Here is an 18,112-nt window from a genome sequence, read left to right as displayed (position 1 = left end):
AGGCGCCCGTTCCTGCTGCGAGCGTCGGCGTATCCGAGCGAACCAGAATAGTCAAAGACGAAAGCGAACATGGAGCGCAGCGGGGGATGAAAGATGCTAGGAGGAAAGCGGAGGAGCAGGGTATGGCGAAAGGCTGAAAAGAAAAGCGTAGTGCGTCGACGATGCTACGAGATGGCGCCATTGTAGCGCGCGTCGTCTGGGAGGTCTGTCGGCGGCGGCTGCAGTGAGTCCCGCCCACGCGTCACCCATGCGCTAGCTTTTGCCAAATCAAGATTAGCGAGGCAGTCAACACACACACCACACCACACGGCCGTGCTAGCCAATATATCGCGAAATGACAACACGGATAGAGCTGCGCTCAACTTTCGCTTTAGGAAGTCTGTGAATCGTCTGTGAATTTTTTTAGTAAGGAAACGATATGCGGAACTAAAGCAAATTAGCATGCTCTTCAAAAGTACCGAGCTTCAATGACTGATCTTTCGCCCCATCAAATATATGACACAGAAATAGAAGCGTATTGTAACAGGCACCAGGAAATTCGAAATATATGCAGAGATAGAGAGAGAGGAAGGGAGAGTGAAAATACATGGAGCTTACTACGAAAAAAAAATACATGGAGCTTAACAAGAAGAGGGTTTCTACTTTACTTGGTTACTCCACACTGGAACGGAGGTAATTGTGTTAGGAGGATGGTAAAAAGGGGTAGAGCTTAAAAAGAAAGTAAAACAAACAAGAACGGGAATGCCGTTGTCGTTATGTTTTATTTACACAGACAGGTAGATCGCAAAAAGCACCGTATATTCGTATATGGTGCGTAATGTGATGAGGACGTGATTACGAGCGTCAAAGCACGTGTTATTTCACTACGCTGTTCGCAAGTTTAACATCATATTGTCACGTTGTCGTGACGGGCAGGAATCAGACCGGGCCGCAACGGCGAGTCGCAAAACTTGTTTACTGTGTGAGCCTGGGTGAATCAAGCTACAGAACAGGTATTCGGCTCTAACTCAGGAAGAGGACCTTAGTGTTGAAGCAATGAACGAGAATCTTATGGGCATCATTAAGGAGTGTGCAATAGAAGTCAGTGTTAGCTTCGTTACACGGGATACCGGTAAGCTATCGCAGGAGACGAAGGATCTGATTAAGAAACGCCAACGTATGAAAGCCTCTAATCTTACAGCTAGAATAGAACTGGCAGAACTTTCCAAGCTAATCAACAAGCGTAGGATAGTATAATATGGATAGAATTGAGCATGCTCTCAGGAACGGAGGAAGCCTAAAAGCAGTGAATAAACAAGGAATAGGCAAGAATCAGATGTATGCGCTGATAGGCCATGCCGGCAGTATCATTGCTAATGTGGATAAGATAGTTCAAGTGGCCGAGAAGTTCTGTAGAGATTTATACAGTACCAGTGGCACCCACGACGATAATGGAAGAGGGAATAGTCTACAGGAATTTGACATCCCACAAGTAACGCCGGAAGAAGTAAAGAAAACCTTGGGGGCTATTCAAAGGCGGAAGGGAGCTGGGGTGCATCCAGTAGCAGCAGATTTGTTGAAGTGTGGTGGCCAGATTGTTTTAGAGAAACTGGCCACCCTGTACACGCAATGCCTCATGACCTCGAGAGTACGGGAATCTTGGAAGAACGCCAACACAATATTAATCCATAAGAAAGGGGATGCCAAAGACTTGACAAATTGTAGACCGATCAGCTTACTGCCCGTTGCCTACAAAGTATTTACTAAGGTAATCGCAAATAGAATCAGGAACACCTTGGACTTCTGTCAACCAAAGGACCAGGCAAGATTCCGTAAAGGCTACTCAAGAATAGACCATATTTACACTATCAATCAGGTGCTAGAGAAATGTGCGGAATATAACCAATCCTTATATATAGATTTGATTGATTACGAGAAAGCGTTTGATTCAGTCGAAACCTAAGCAGTCATGGAGGCATTACGGAATCAGGGTGTAGACGAGCCGTATGTAAAAATATTGAAAGATATCTATAGCGGCACCGGTGTCCACCATAAAGAAAGCAACAAAATCCCAATAAAAAAAGGCGTCAGGCAGGGAGATACGATCTCTCCTATGCTATTCATAGCGTGTTTACAGCAGGTATTCAGAGACCTGGATTGGGAAGAATTGGGGATAAGAGTTAATGGAGAATACCTTAGTAACATGCGATTCGCTGATGATATTGCCTTGCTTAGTAACTCAGGGGACCAAGTGCAATGCATGCTCACTGACCTGGACAGGCAAAGTAGAAGGGTGGGCCTAAAAATTAAACTGCAGAAAGCTGAAGTAATGTTCAACAGTCTCGGAAGACAACAGCAGTTTACGACAGGTAGCGAGGCACTGGAAGTGGTAAGGAAATACATCTACTTAGGGCAGTTAGTGACCGCGACTCAGGATCCTGAGACTGAAATAATCAGAAGAATGAAAATGGGCTGGGGTGCGTCTGGCAGGCATTCTCAGATCGTGAACAGCAAGCTGCCATTATCCTTCAAGAGAAAAGTGTATAACAGCTGTGTCTTACCTGCACTCACCTACGGGACAGAAACGTGGAGGTTTATGAAGAGGGTTTTACTTAAATTGAGGATGACGCAACGAGCTATGGAAAGAAGAATGACGGGCGCAACGTTAAGGGATAAGAAGAGAGCAGATTGGGTTGGGGAACAGACGCGAGTTAATGACATCTTAGTTGTAATCAAGAAAAAGAAATGGGCAGTGGAAGGGCATGTTATGAGGAAGGAAGATAACCGATGGCCATTAAGGGTTACGGACTGGATTCCAAGAGTAGGGAAGCGTGGCAGGGGGCCGCAGAAAGTTAGGTGGGCAGAGGAGATTAAGAAGTTTGCAGGTACAGCATGGCCACAATTAGCACTTGACCGCGGTAGTTAGAGAAGCATCGGAGAGGTCTTTGCTCTGCAGTGGGCGTAGCCAGGCAGATGGTGGTGATGGTGATGCTGATGACGAACATACATGTGCCCATAAAAGCAAGTTACACCCGCGCCGAACGATAGTGATCGATAGTCAAAATTTGATCTATGGCTCCACCACGTCGGCTATTTATACATGACTCGGCGTAGATTCGCACGTAATTGCCGGTGCTCTCGTGTCATCTAGAATGTGCAAGACTAGCCCCGTCGTGCATGCCCTCTATTACACAAGAATTGGCGATATCATTCGACAAATTTCAGATGCATGCAGGCGTGTCCCGTGCTATGACGTGGCTTTGACAAATATTAGCAGGTGAAAAGCGGTCACCGAAAAACATTCATGAGCCATTCCACTCTGGGAAGGCGGATGACCAGCGATGATGTTTAGCACACGACACAGAGATGCCGCCGAAAATTGAACAAACGTAGGAGCATTTTTCTTATCCTAAACTGTGGTCACTGTGGCGATATAGGTACGCACACACTTCGCGTATTACTTGTGTTATTAAATCTGTCCGTCACGTAAGACAATGAATGGCTCAAACCCCCTTAAGCAATAACTCGTACCTCCGTTAACGCGGCCTCCCCGTTACGATGCCAGAAGTTAAATTCCACGCTGGAATGATGAGTGGCAGCGGAGCCAGCTGTGGAAGACAACGACGTTTTAGGCATTGCTGTTGGTGATAGTTCTTTGCACAGCGAACGCAGCTGTGGAAGACGGCGATGACCACGAACGCGCGAGCAGTGGCACTATCGGGTTTGTGCGGTTGGCGCCGAGAATATTTTAACAGCCCTTTTTGAAAAAGTTATACAAAACAACTTTTTTAATAAATATGGAGGACACTTAAGCTTATCCTTTAAGTGTGCAACGCGATAGCATCCAAAGGTCCGTGAGTGCTTCTCACGCTTTCCGGCAACTGCCGCTTAAGTAACTGTAATGTTCATCGGGAAACGCTGGCGGCGAACGCTATGCACGAATGCGAGATTTGGGGTTCTTGTTTTTTCTTATAGCTTGCAAGGAACCGAGAGGGCCGCGCCGCTCCTATTAAGGCAGACATTAAACGGCAGCTGGAAAACGCTATCGCGTTAGAAGGGGTCCGTGTTTGAGTTTCCGCGCAGCAGAGTTATATTTTCTCGTATATCCAAATTACAATCGGACGCTAACATATCTGTAGGCTGCGTGCAAGTCGCACTTTACGACTTTTTACGAATTTCGCATTGAGAAATTCAATTAGTTCAGTATTTTCCTTTCGCCACGTGGAGGGCATGCGTGGTTGGGTATTCGTGGTTCGAAATTCGTTTTGCCGAAGCGACTTCCAACGCCGGACGTGGGACGGTGGTACCATGACCTGTTTGGGTCCCATGCCGGACAAGGGTAGTTCAAGGGCGCGTTACAGGTCCCCGAGCCTCGAGAGGTATGTGCCATTGACCTTGGACTCTTTCTGCACTATCACAAGGATCGGCACACATGAATATTTGGCTTTGTCAACATCTCGGACACATTTTTTTCCAGATCCTAGACCTATACCGCTTCACTGTAAAAAGTATAAGCAACGGTACTACCGCTCTCAATAAGAGCTACAACGCGCAAGCGCACGGCGAAGCTGTCGTGCGCTGTGACCCATACTGAGAGCGATAGCACGCGTCAATATTACCCTGAACATTATGCAGTTAGAGTGTCACTTACGCGTTATGATGCACTGGCCGTTCTTGCAAATCCCCTCGACAATGAGGTCGGAAACTGTTGGAACGGGCACCTTCCTATCATAATTGAGCTGCGAATGGTAAAAACAATAGACGATGTGCGAAGTTGCGTAAGCAGGCTAACTTGTCCTTGCCAAGATGACTGCGTTCTCGCTAGTTTCACAGTTCTAGTATGGTGGCTAGAAGGGGGCAGTGTGCCGAGTGGCATATCTGCCCCGTGCGAGGAAGAGAAGCGAGGAGCGATGAAATTTCCCGGTGCCGCTAGGGGCGCTGAAGCGCGGTGGTGTGCAAGGACAAGCCTCGGCGCGGCCCTTGCCAGTGTATTGTAAGCGAAGCCTGCCGTGCAAGCGTAGGCGTGTAGACCGCGCTTGCTTCCACGTCGATCGTGATCACGTGGAAGCTGAAAAGCATCGCACATGTTCCACTGTGATTATTGTGAGGATCTAGTGGTGCGTGATATTGTGCAGTCCCTGAGTTATGTATTAGATAACGCGGCACGCACTCATAGCGGGAACATGTTTTGTACAATTTAGTTTTGTGGCAAAAGTTCTTGACAACGTTGTGCTTGTGGCCTCGCAGTCACCAGAGAAGCTGCTGAATGTAATATAGATAGCGTTTTCATGCAAAAATTGGGCAGGGGAGGGCTATTGTACCCTGGAGATGAGTTAGCCAGGCTCATTAAAGGTCTATAGGATACATTAGCATTATTTTTTCTTAACAGAGAAGCTTTGTTCTTTAAGTGTGCATGATTTCATGCAGTTCTTGAGCAGTTTAATACTCCGCCAAGTGGCATTCGAGCTCCATCGCAAAGATCTGACGGCAAAAATTATCTAGTTTGCGGTGTTAACTAGGCTGCACTTTCTCACAAAATCTTCGAAGGACAAGGCTCTTCAAAGGGAGCGCCAGAAACATTTGAAGTTAAGGAGAGTGAAGTGAAGCCTACTAAGGTCGGTCTCATGTGTGCATGTGAATTACTGTACTATGTAATAGATTGCTTCTTCTCGTCTTCTGGACCTGTACAAAAAAAGCAGTGATGGAAAATGTTTAGTGCATGTTGAGGAACGCCAAAGCGCCCGCACATGCACATTTTTTTTCTTTTTTACAAAGCTAAAGCTTTTTAAAGGGCATGCTGCTGGCGCATGTGGACGCAGAGGGTGAACTGAACGACGCGGTGATGATATTCCCCAATTTATCGAGCGCAGCCCCAGCGTTGTTTTTGTCTGTGTGCATGTACGATTTTCTCTGCGCCAACTGGCTATATTTGCGGCAGATAACAACCGAATGAGAAAAATTGAAAGCGGGCATTTCGGGTTGTTTGTGCTCATGGTCCGCCTTCGCTTGCGCTAAACCAAGCCTTTTAGTAAACACCAACTCGTCCAGAGTGGCCTCCAAATGTGATCTTCCTCCTTCTTTAAATCGCATGGCTAAACATTTGCTGCGCGTTCCGGTGTCGCAAATAACTCATCTTTCAATTGCTTGCTCTCCGAAGAAGAGTCACCCTTCTTAATCATGCATCTCTGAGCTGCAAGTACTTCGTGATGTTTGCGCTGCGCATTACATTAAAAGTTGAAACGCGACGCAAGGCGAACGCGAAGCGCTCGCTAGCTGCAATGCGCCGCCTCCTTCAAAGGCAGCAAAAGCTGCACACGAGCTGCAAGTAGCGCCACCTACAACTTCCATCGCTCCTCTGTACGCCCCGCTGACTCCCGCCCGTCAGTCTGTCCTCTTCTAGCCACCATAGTTAAAGGTGAGACGCACTTTTTGAAAGTTTGTATGAGGCGGGTACGCAAAGCGGCGGGAAATAAGTCCCCATCCAGCACGTCGACACCTTACTCACGATTCTAGCCCAAGGTCCGCCATTTCGGTTAGGCAAAACAAGGTGTGTGGAGAAGCGCACTTGCGGAATTTCGAATATCATCCACAGTGTGGGTCAGACATATCCATATTCTTTGACAAAGGGGGCAAAGGGGGGGTGGGTCGCGGGCCCTATCTCGAAAGTGATCTGCGATGGGCATGGAGTGCTCCTAGTTCTGATAGCTTCGTGCTGGTTGTGTGCTCTCCGCGTTGAAGCCAGAGGCAACACGAAGGTCATTCGTTCGCTGCTGCTGGCGCGCGCTTCCCCCCTTCAAGATGTTCCCCCCCTCGGCATTTTGACAGCGAGTTTCTGCTGCCATCCAGTAAGATGTGTTCATGTAAGCTTCTGTAGGCGTGACAGTATGCTTGTTAGTTTGCTTAGTAGGCGAATGTTCACAACTTTATACGGCCGATAAAACTTCTATCCATACTTCGAATAGTTGTCTACTAATTTGCTCTCGCAATTGATACTTCGCCTTTTTGACGAAACTGCAAATTTCGTGAGCTAGACATAGCCAGAAGCAAATACAAGAACATACACACTTAATACAGTGATATATACAATTAAATCAGCACATAACTACGATAAGTATCGTATTCAGTATGTTTAACAACAGTTAATTGAGGTCACTGAGTGCGCTTTTATACTTTACTCCTTATAGACCTCTTCTCATTTTTTCTGCATACGCCATCTTCCCAATAAGAAGAATCACCCATGGGATCATGCGATGTGACACCTGACTTCATAAGTCACATCTTCTTCACCAAATGGCTCAAATGTTGGCTACCAAATAACTAAAAATGTGCTATAAAAATTACTAAGCAGAACCACAATGTTGCACAAGAACTTTAAAACAAACTTTGATAGATGACTACACCAGTCTTTGAGCAGCGTACTACAGCAATCACCAATAAAGTAGCGTTGTACATAGATTTCAACATGGCCATTCTATTTGCACAATTCTTTAGGGAATACTGGACGCGTGCAGGGGGTGCTTACCAGACAAGGAGTTCCGTCCTGTAGCCGTTGCGTTGATTTATTTTCGCAAAAATCCGTGCACCTTACCGCAAGAACCTGTTAACCAGAGTGAAAAGGACGGGGAAAGAATACATGCACTTACGTAACTGTTTATTGGATATTTAAGTCCCACGAGCACATTGCACAGTTCGCTGCTTTATATAGAGGGTAGCAATTCTGGAATTGTGTTTGTGTTTTGTACGTTTTTATCGCGCACCTTGTGTATTGTTTCTCGCAGTATTCTGGATGTATAAGCAGCAATATAATCGTAATCCTGATTTGTAACACTAGAGCGCAGCAAAATCTGGATGTGGCAGTTTCGACGAGGAGAGAAGGATTTCGTTTTCACGACCTACACATATACACAAGCTACAACGAAATAGAGATGCGTAACCCTGCGCGGGGAATCGATGCAATTCGCCTTGCAGTTCGAAGAACATGATGCCTTAATGACTGCCATCATATTCAAGGCTTTCTACTCCTGTCGATGTCTGTATTCTTTGTGATTAATTGCTTGCACCTCATATGATGTCATATGATGCACAGGATCATCTACTTTAAAGGGAAACACTTCAGTAGTATTCAATCATATAAACTGACACACAGTGAAACCAGAGGAATCACAGGAGAAGCTAGTTACGCTTATTTGAATTGTAGAGCTCATTATTTCTTTATTTCAATTAGTCGTAGCACATGACTTCCTCTGTTGTTTCTGTGTTATCACTGTCTGTCACAGCGTATGCGTACTGCCAGCAAAAACTTAGGCCTTTCGAAACACCCAGTTCTTTTCGATCATTAGTAATCGGAGCGATAGTCATACACTTTGGCGTGCCGTAAGTTTCATAAGTAACGGTTTCATAGACAAACTGGATTTTGAGAGATGGAGAAAATATTGTAAGTACCTTGACGCCTGTAATCCACTGTCTCATATATAAGGAACTGTGAGAGACCTGCCTTCTGTTCCGGAACAATGCTTCCCCTTCGAGGCCCTAGCGCTCTTCCAACGCCGACAAGACCTCGATGTAGTGGAAGATTTCTGTGCTATGATGGCAGGCCAGTTGACGTGCACAAGTTCCTATACGTTTAACTATGTTCCAGGCACACGGGATCCCTCCCCCCCCCCCCAAGTACGGTTCTGCCGTTTACCATTAAAGAGCTCCGCGCGGCACTTGCCTTATATGTAAGCAGTCGTCATCACCTTACCTAGATGGCATATCTTACAGTATATTGTGCAACCTCGGTGAATATGGGCGAAGTGCATTGCTGCACATCTTCAATGAGTACTGGCAGGATGGAAACGTCCCTCAAGAATGGAAGACCTGTCACCTGGCGCCGCTCCTCAAACCTGGCAAGTCTCATCTAGAGGTTACTTTATACCCCACAATCGCGCTGGTTAGTTTCATTGGGAAGGTGATGGGACGAATGATCCTCGCCAGACTTTAATTGTAGCTTGAACGCTATGAAGTTTACCCAGACGCTATGGATGGCTTTCAACATCACCGAGGTTCCATTGACAACGTCAACGATTGGTTTACGTACGTTCAACATCGAATGGTGTTTAGGCGATTATCTGTCGCCATGTTCCTCGACAGCAAAGGAGCATGTGACAATGTTCTGGTTCGCCTCGACTCTATTGTTGGACGCGCAGTTATTTACGAATGCGGTCTCTGTGAATACCGAAGATGGCCCAACTCTCAGCACTAAACACACTGTGGAGTGCCGCAGGGTGGTGTGCTTAGCCCAACACTATATATTCAACCTTGTGCTCATTGGTCTCGTAAAATGCTCACCAAATGCGATGCAGTTGTCAATGTATGCCGACAACATCTGCGTCTGGGCATCTAGTGTGACGATTCAAGTGCGTACAAGGCTCCAAAAATGTGCGACGTTGATATCGACGTACCTTAGGGAACAAGACCTCGTGATTTCTCCAGAAAAATGTGCATTGGTGGCATTTAGCCGGAAGCCAATGACTTAGTACGCCATATCCATCGATGGACAGATTAACTCTTATGTAAGGACGCACAGGTTTTTAGGGGTAATCATCGACCGTGACCTCTGCTGGAGTCCCCATGTTGCCTACATAAAGAAGCGTCTGACAGCCATCTCTCATCTTTTCAAGTTTCTTCAAGGAAAAGCCTTGGGTGCTTCAGTACACGTGATAGTGAAACTGCACCGGACGCTGTTAATCGGGTATCTGAGGTACAGCTTGGCAGTGCTGACCGATACCAGCAGAACTAACATACGCGCACTCGAAGGTGCTCAGGCCCAGGCGCATAGGGTTTGCCTAGGGCTGCCACGATGTACATCAACAACCGAAACCATTGAAATTGCGCATGACTACCCAGTAAATATTCACGTTGTTATGCAAGCGCTCAGGCACCTTTCTCTCGCCCCTCTCTGCTATCTCACCTCACTGCAAAAACAACGACCACGTGCCTCTTTTTGTCAGACGATACTGCCTTACCATATATGCCTGCCATCAAATTACACGGCTTCAGCGAGAGCTTTGCTTCCCCCGTGGTCCTTGGCTCAGGCACAAGTTCGCCCGACAGTACTAGGAATTCCAACGCAGGCACAATTATCATCACCAGTTCTCAAGCAATTTTTGCTGCTCTTGCTGTACGAAAAATACAGTGATCATACCCGTCTACACACTGACGGTTCAACCACCGTAGACGGTTCTGCAGGATCAGTGATTTTTCCTGCGAAAATCACCACCTTGAAGCTCAAGACATCGCATCAGAGTACATCGACAGCCGCGAATCTTGCTGCTCTTCGTAGCGACTACGCATAATTCAAGAGGAACCACCTTAAAAATGGAGCATTTTCAGCGACTCTAGGGCAATTCTGCCTTGCTTGCTTTTTACGTTACGCCGTTGACCCTACGAACAACTAGGGCTAGAAATCCGAGAGCTCCTTCATCGCCTCATCGAGCAAGGACACGGCGTCATATTTCAGTGGCTCCCTAGCCACTGTGGCATAATGGGCAAAGAACAGGCCGATGAAGCTGCTCGGTCTGCTCATGAAGACGGCGTGCTGAAGCCAATCCCGCTGTCAAAAAGAGATGCAGCAGCGAAACTTCGATTGCTTGCACATGGTGTCTTACAATTGTTGTGGGACACACTTAGTTTCCATCACACATGTCTGCATCGACTGGACCACTGAGTGCAACTTCATCCTCCACCTGGACTATTCCCACCTTGGCGTCGCATTTAGGAGGTCGTTTGCTTACTTCATAGGATGGGAGGATGGTGTTTCGTGGGACCACTGCGGCGACGAGGAAACTATTGAACACGTTCTTTGTCACTGTCCCCAATACAGCGCGCAAAGGCATTCACTCGCGACCACGCTGGCTCATCTTGACGACAGGCCGCTTTCGAAGCAGACAGTCAAGGAACGCCGACCTATACAGTCGTCATACAACAACACAGTGAAGACACTCTTGAAATTTTTACGCTCAAGGGGCCTGTTGGAGAGACTGTAATTTTCATGGTATTTCACAACCTTCCACATCTTTTTTTTGTTGTTTCTTTACTTTTTCTCTCCACTGTTCTTTCCGTCTTTCAATTCCTTTTGCCATTCCTCCAGTGCAGAGTAGCAAACCAGAAACTTATCCGGTTAACCTCCCTGCATTTCCCATCCCGTTTCTCATCTCGCTCACTCTCTACATCAGAAGAGTCTTTACCTCTTAATGCGATTAGCATTCATAGGGTACTTCAAGCACATTTTAGGTCCTTACTGTCGGTGTAAGAACGTTGCATATATATATATATATATATATATATATATATATATATATATATATATATATATATATATATATATATATATATACTGGTCATGTAGAAACCCATAGCGCTGATAGGCTATTAGAGCTAATGTTTTCTCATAATCTCCCACAAATTGTAAAAGACTGCACAAGAATCACCCCTACGTCACAGTCATTGTTAGACTTGGTTTTCATATCAAGTAAAGTGGACGATTACGCCGTATCAGTTGAGGACGGTATATCGGACCACAGAACGGTTGTGGTTGACGTGTTCTGTGACATCAGCATTCGAGCAAAGCGTCACGCTCATGCACATGTTAAAGACTACGGTCGTGCTGATGATACGACTATCATTGACTTTTTATAAACGTCGCTTAGCGAATTTGAGATGATATCAAGGCTTGAGTCGGTTGAACAGCTTTGGAAACGTTTTAAGAAAATTGTGCAGTACTGTTTAGATAACTACGTACCTACTCGCACTAAAAAAACAAAACGAAGAAACCCATGGATAAGCCGCAAAACAATTCAGATGAAGCGCAGAATAAAAAGACTGCGCAAAAATAAAAGATTCCCGATGGAAATATCGCGTGCAAAAGAAAACTTGAAGGCAGAGATGGCGCAGTCTAAAAAACAATGTTTTAGTAACACCCTCACTAACTTTCTGAAGAGCTCTCCACGAAATTCTGGCTGTTTTTTAAGGAAACGAATGAAGGAATTGCACAGATTGTAGAAGGAACGGAAGTAATTACGGAAAAGCCTGATATCGCTGACAGATTCAATCGATATTTCCAGTCAGTGTTCTGTACGGACCAGGATGACAACAAAGAATATGAATCGGCTCCTACATTGCCACTTCAAGCAGGTAATATTAATATTAGCCGAGAAGGCATATTTGATCAGCTGCTCCTTCTGGACACGAAAAAGTCATGTGGGCCTGACGGTATACCGAATGAATTTCTGCGACGATTCACGGAGTGGTTGTCGTACTACCTAGTAATTATATTTCAGAAGTCTTTAAAATGCCACTCGCTACCTCAAGATTGGCGTAGAGCAATTGTGGTCCCAATTTTCAAAGGCGGCAATAGAACAATGTTGAGCAATTATAGGCCTGTGTCTCTCACATCGGTGTGTTGTAAAATATTTGAGCATATAGTGGCAAAATACATCAGACAATTTCTGGAACAAAATGACTTATTATGTCCGTTTCAGCATGGATTCCGCAGTGGCCTTTCAACTGTAACGCAGTTGATCGAAACGATTCATGATTTCTGTGTTGCTATAGATGCATGTGTACAAGTCGATGTTATATGCATAGATTTTGCGAAGGCATTTGACAAAGTTTCACATCGTAAACTGCTCTACAAGCTTCGCAATGTCGGTCTTAGTGAGGATGTTCTCGATTGGATAGAAGCGTATTTAACTGATCGCCAACAAGCAGTCAGAGTGGCAGATACTATTTCAGGAAATCGTGAGGTGTATTCGGGCGTGCCGCAGTGTTCCGTACTGGGGCCACTACTTTTTCTGCTATACATTGATGATATCTCAGCGGTTGTCCAATCACCTGTAAAAATTAAGCTTTTCGCAGATGATTGCCTAATTTATTGTCCGGTAACATGCAGGGAAGATCAATTTAAACTCAACCAGTGCCTTCAAAACTTAAGCTCATGGTGTCAAAAATGGGGTATGGAAATTAATTTTTAATAAACCACTTACACACACATAACAAAAAGAAAGGAAGTGATCTCGTTCACATATAATATTGCTGATAATGTACTGGTAAAAGTATGTAGCTTCAAATATTTGGGTATAACCATAACAGATAAATTGAACTGGCGTCCTCATGTTGAAAATATTTGTCAATCAACATACAGGAAGTTGTGTTACTTGCAAAGGAAATTACCCCAGGCGACGAAAGAAGTCAAGTTGATTGCATACAAGACATATATCCGTCCGAGCCTAGAATACGCTGGTGCTGTGTGGAGCCCCCCTCAAAAGGTTTTAAAACATAAACTAGAACGAATTCAAAGAATTTCAGTTCGCTTTATCTGCTCTAAATATCGACGACGTGACTCGGTAACTGAAATGTTAGAAATATGTAACTTGGAACCACTGGAATCAAGAAGGCAGAAGCAGCGATTTAAATTGCTTTTTCAAATACTACACGCAGATGTGAAAATAAACAAGGATGATTATCGTACGCTCTTTAACAAAAGGTTACCACGAACAACACGCAGTACATTCGTGCAACCAATAATAGCTCGAACAGACTTATTCCGCTTTTCTTTCTTTCCTGACGCTATTAAAATGTGGAATGAATAACCGAATGATGTGGTACAAAAAAATGCTGTGAGTGATTTTGAGGTTGGCCTTGATAAGTATTTCGCTCACACTGTATAGCTTATATTTGTTCCTTGCGTATACCTGTGTGTATTTTTTTCTACAAATGTTCTATGTATTACAAATGTTCTCCTACAAATGATCTTTAATGTTTGTTCTATGTACAATTCAATTACTGACCCTCCCTATGACTAAATAAAAAATAAATAAATATATATATATATATATATATAAATGTGTGTGTGTGTGTGTGTGTGTGTGTGTGTGTGTGTGTGTGTGTGTGTGTGTGTGTGTGTGTGTGTGTGTGTGTGTGTGTGTGTGTGTGTGTGTGTGTGTGTGTGTGTGTGTGTGTGTGTGTGTGTGTGTGTGTGTGTGTGTGTGTGTGTGTGTTGGTCTATTTATCCACCTAACCGTTTTCCTGCCAACATGGGGCACTGTGTAGTCCGCAGCTATTCAGGCAAGGGGTCGGGCACAGCAAGTGGCTCAAGCCAAGATTCACCGGCGTCGCCTTATACAAGAACGTTATCATACGCCGTTTTACGATCGAATCTGTCACACTACATCTGTTGCCCACGTTGACTACATGCTAGTGCACAACAGGGTGGGAGACGTCTGCATGGGTCACGTAACACATAATGACCAAAACATTACTGTCGCCGCCATCTACGTCAGTCCCGTGGCCACCGAGGACATGGTGCACTGATTCGTGTCAATACCCCTAACAGGTTACAGCAAGACTGCCTTCCTCTCTTTCTCTATCTCTTTCTCCCTTACGCTTTCTTTCTCTTTTTATCCCCTTACTCTTTCACCCGTGAGCGTAGCCACCTGAGACAACTCTGGCTAGCCTCCCTGTCTTTCTATGCATCCTCTCTCCCTCTCTCTCTGTGTTCCTACTTTGCAACGACAACGCTCGCGAACGAGACCGGCCGCTCGCCATCTGCGGGCACATGAACATCAACCTCTCGAAATCCCAAAACACGTGGTTTCCGAAGTACGTGATAGAGTCGTTTGGCGCCGAGTGGGCCTGCCTCAACATGGTTCCCACGGCAAGGACCGAAGTTGTGCTCGTCCACATCTTCTACCATGGAATCGGACAATTTAGGCCTCACACATATGCATCGTACTTCTCTATCCGCCGCCCTTCGCTTGTCGCCATCGGCGACAGACGGAAACAATGCGCTCCTGTCTACTAGAGCTGCCAACCCGGTTGACATTTCCTCCTAAACTGTACAGATGCATAGAATATGCATATCGCCTGTATAAATTGAAATGTACAATACCGTATTTAAGAAGTATACAAGCCCAAATAAAGATACATAAATATTCTGCAATTCAATATACTCTACAGCCCTCTGTGTCTATCATTAAGTTCACCATCACAAGAATCCATCCCCCATAATCACTAAATACACGCATGTCGCAAGAGAGAATTCTAATGCATTCTGCAATTGAATATACTATGCAACTCTGTCTCCATCTCGTTAATTCTCCCAACACAAGAATCCATCACTTATATCTACTAAATACACGCCTGTCAGGAGAGATAATGCTAATCGCATTCTGCAATTGAATGTATCATCCAACTATCTCGGTCTCGTTAATGACACCGTCACAATAATCCATCTCGCAGCCCTGTCGCGAAAGAACATACTAATAGCATTACAATCGCCAATAATATGCATAGGATGAATAGTAGTAGTAGTAGTAGTAGTAGTAGTAGTAGTAGTAGTAGTAGTAGTAGTAGTAGTTAGTAGTAGTAGTAGTTAGTAGTAGTAGTAGTGGTGGTGGTGGTGGTAGTAGTAGTAGACTAGTAGTAGAAGTAGTAGTAGTAGTAGATAACCTTTATTATATGCAGAAACTTGACGGGTCCTACTCTAGTTCCTCGTAGGCAATAGGGGAGGGGGGGCACGGAGTTTGTCCGGCTGGGTGATGCCCCTATTCCAAGGCCCCACCGGTACGGGCCATCCGCTCAGCTCGTTCAATCAATCGTAGTTGGTCTTCCTGGGGCGGGCTAGACAGCAGCGCCTCCAATTCGTTCCATGTGCCGTTTGTTTTGTGTTCTTCTCCGTGTCCTGCACGTTCCCACGTGATGTGAAAGAGTGTTGGTGTTGCTCCACACCACGGGCACATGTAACTGTATGTCGTGGGGTAGATCAGGTGGAGAGTGTGTAGATTTATCTAGGTGTTCGTCTGTAGTCTTCGCAACATGGTTGCCTCCGCAGCGCTGAGGTTGCCGTGCGGGGGTGGATAGATTTTTTTTCTGGTTTCTCTATAGTATTTTAGAAATGTGGCATAGCAAAGGTCTAGCGGTGTTGGGTCCTCTAATGCACAGTCCGGGGCGGCTTGGTGATTTGTAAAGCCTCGAGCCGCCTCGTCCGCATGCAGACTCCCAGTGACGCCCTCGTGCCCCGGTGCACAGGTAACAGCGCACATGTATTCAACCGTGGCGTCCCACCCAGTCCTGACGAGTATTCAGAGCCCCTTCGCCCCTTCGATGGTTTTTTTAAGCTGTATGTGAGTCAATGATTATTGGTAATGGAGCTTTTCGGGTCGAGTCTTCTTCTATATCGAGGGCAATTGCAACCTCTTCCGCTTATGTTGTAAAGGCGCGATCTATTGAAGCCCAGGCTGTAATTTTCCCTCCACGGTCCGTGACCACTGCCACCGCCTCCTTGCGTCTGTCTGATAAGGTGCAGCGTCAGTGAATCTTGCCTTATTCATATATTTTGTCCTTTTGTCAATGTATTGTGCCCTAGCCTTTCTTCTCCCAGCATATGTAGGGTTGGATTCATGTTCTTAGATATTGGGGATACCGTGTACCATTCTCTAAGTGCGCTGGGTACCTTTTTGGTTTCTTGATCATTTTGTATTAGTGCATCGCTCCCTAACTTGCTTGAGACTTCTCTGCCTGTTGGAATCTGGAGGAGGCGATTTGTCGCAGGCGAACTGCAGCGCGAACTCTGATTTCACTGCTCGAAAATATACAGTAAATTCTAGTACACTTAGAATCCTTGCATGAGCACATTTGAAAAGTAGTAATTAGGTATAACAGCTCCAAACAACCCAGCCAATAACCACATTCCTCGTTATCATTTCCATAATACTCACTCTTCCATTCCTCCGCGTAGTTGCGTCTATGCATCCGTTTGGATGAGTCCACGGTGTAAAATCTGAAACAGCACGTAGGTGGCACAATTTTCTCCGTTGCCTGCGAAGCAGCTATGAATCTAGAATGCATGAAACGCTGGCCACATACGTTGAAGGTGGCAGTTATTATGCAGCAAACTATATATATAAAGAACATCCACAAATAATTTGCATGTTTTCAATGACACGTAGCATTTATCTTAATTATGAAGATGACCGTTACATTTGGAGAAAACTACCGGCAATTCTAACGATTTGTTAGTGAAAAGATTCAGAAATGCATCCCCTGGCTTTTTTACGTTCATATCAAGGCAACGGTGTTACAATGTGTATTTTTGTACACGCATTGTCTTTACGCAGGTTTGGCGTACACTTGCCAAGTTTCTTGCTTTCTCTCTCCCTTTGGTCTCTATTTTCTCTCTCCCTTTGGTCTCTATTTTATTAAAATATTTTGTGCTATTTTTAGCTGTCCTTTAGCTGACGTTCTCGGCCTGGTATGCTTGCTCTTTCGTCCTCTTTTTCTCGGCACCTCTGTCTTTTTCAAACGGAGCTTGTATTGCCTCACTCCTGTAGGCGTCGCTGTTGCCGTACGAAAAAAAACCAAGCCGTGCGAAAATAGAAATTGCTTCTGGGGCTGCGGATTCGAATCACCGATCTCCGTTTGCGTGACCACCACGCTAACCGATTCGGCCACTGCCGGATACGCGCCCGAGGTTTTATGCATGAGGAAGCAGACGCAGCGCAAGGCCCGAGCCAATCACAGGCGTCCCCTCCCTCCGAAGGAGGGAAAGGGTGTGATCGCGTGTTCGCTCGCCTTGCGCCCGCCGTTTCCCACCAGTTGAGACCCGGCATTCTGGTGGGGAGGCCGCATTTGGTTCGTTCTGCCGAAGAGCAGACTGGGTTAAGGGAACGGCAGCGGGAGTGGGCCGCGCGTCGAGCTTTCGGTCGAGGGATAAAAGCCCCGGAAACTCACTAGAAAAAGGGCTCGTCGTCGACAGGCAGACCTCTCCTTGAGGGAGCGCGAAGCCGAGGCGTTACGACGGCGAAGGGCCGCGGATCCCGAGCTTCGGTTGCACCCCTCTTGACAGTAGGGGAACGGCGGTCGATTTTCTTTTTTTTTTTAATACCTCTTAAACAGCAAACGGACGTTGTGCCTCGTCTAGCGACACTTGATAGCTCCTTCCTTCCTCACTATTTTTCTCATTTTTCTTCGTCGTTTATAAGTGCATTTTGTATTTTCACAATCGATATGGGTCACTAAAAAACGCGCGCTCGCATTACAGATAAATGAAGTGAACGGCTTATGACTGTAGCCTCATCAAATATGACTACTTAAG

The 18,112-nt window shown here is 45.6% G+C and overlaps 1 protein-coding gene across 1 annotated transcript in view; it reads right to left on the bottom strand.

Annotated features, from left to right (window-relative positions):
* Positions 1 to 18,112, bottom strand: part of LOC142574586 (uncharacterized) — a 78,878-nt gene that overhangs the window by 18,079 nt on the left and 42,687 nt on the right. The window contains exons 8-10 of the mRNA XM_075683636.1: positions 16,737 to 16,798; positions 7,502 to 7,576; positions 4,631 to 4,718 (exon numbers count right to left, since the gene is read on the bottom strand). Coding sequence (XP_075539751.1) covers positions 4,631 to 4,718; positions 7,502 to 7,576; positions 16,737 to 16,798 — 225 coding nt within the window. The remainder of the gene's footprint in view (positions 1 to 4,630; positions 4,719 to 7,501; positions 7,577 to 16,736; positions 16,799 to 18,112) is intronic.

This window comes from Dermacentor variabilis, chromosome 3, assembly GCF_050947875.1.
Source record: "Dermacentor variabilis isolate Ectoservices chromosome 3, ASM5094787v1, whole genome shotgun sequence".
NCBI lineage: Eukaryota > Metazoa > Arthropoda > Arachnida > Ixodida > Ixodidae > Dermacentor > Dermacentor variabilis.
Note: the sequence above shows the minus strand (reverse complement) of the source record. Positions and strands in the feature narration are given on the sequence as shown.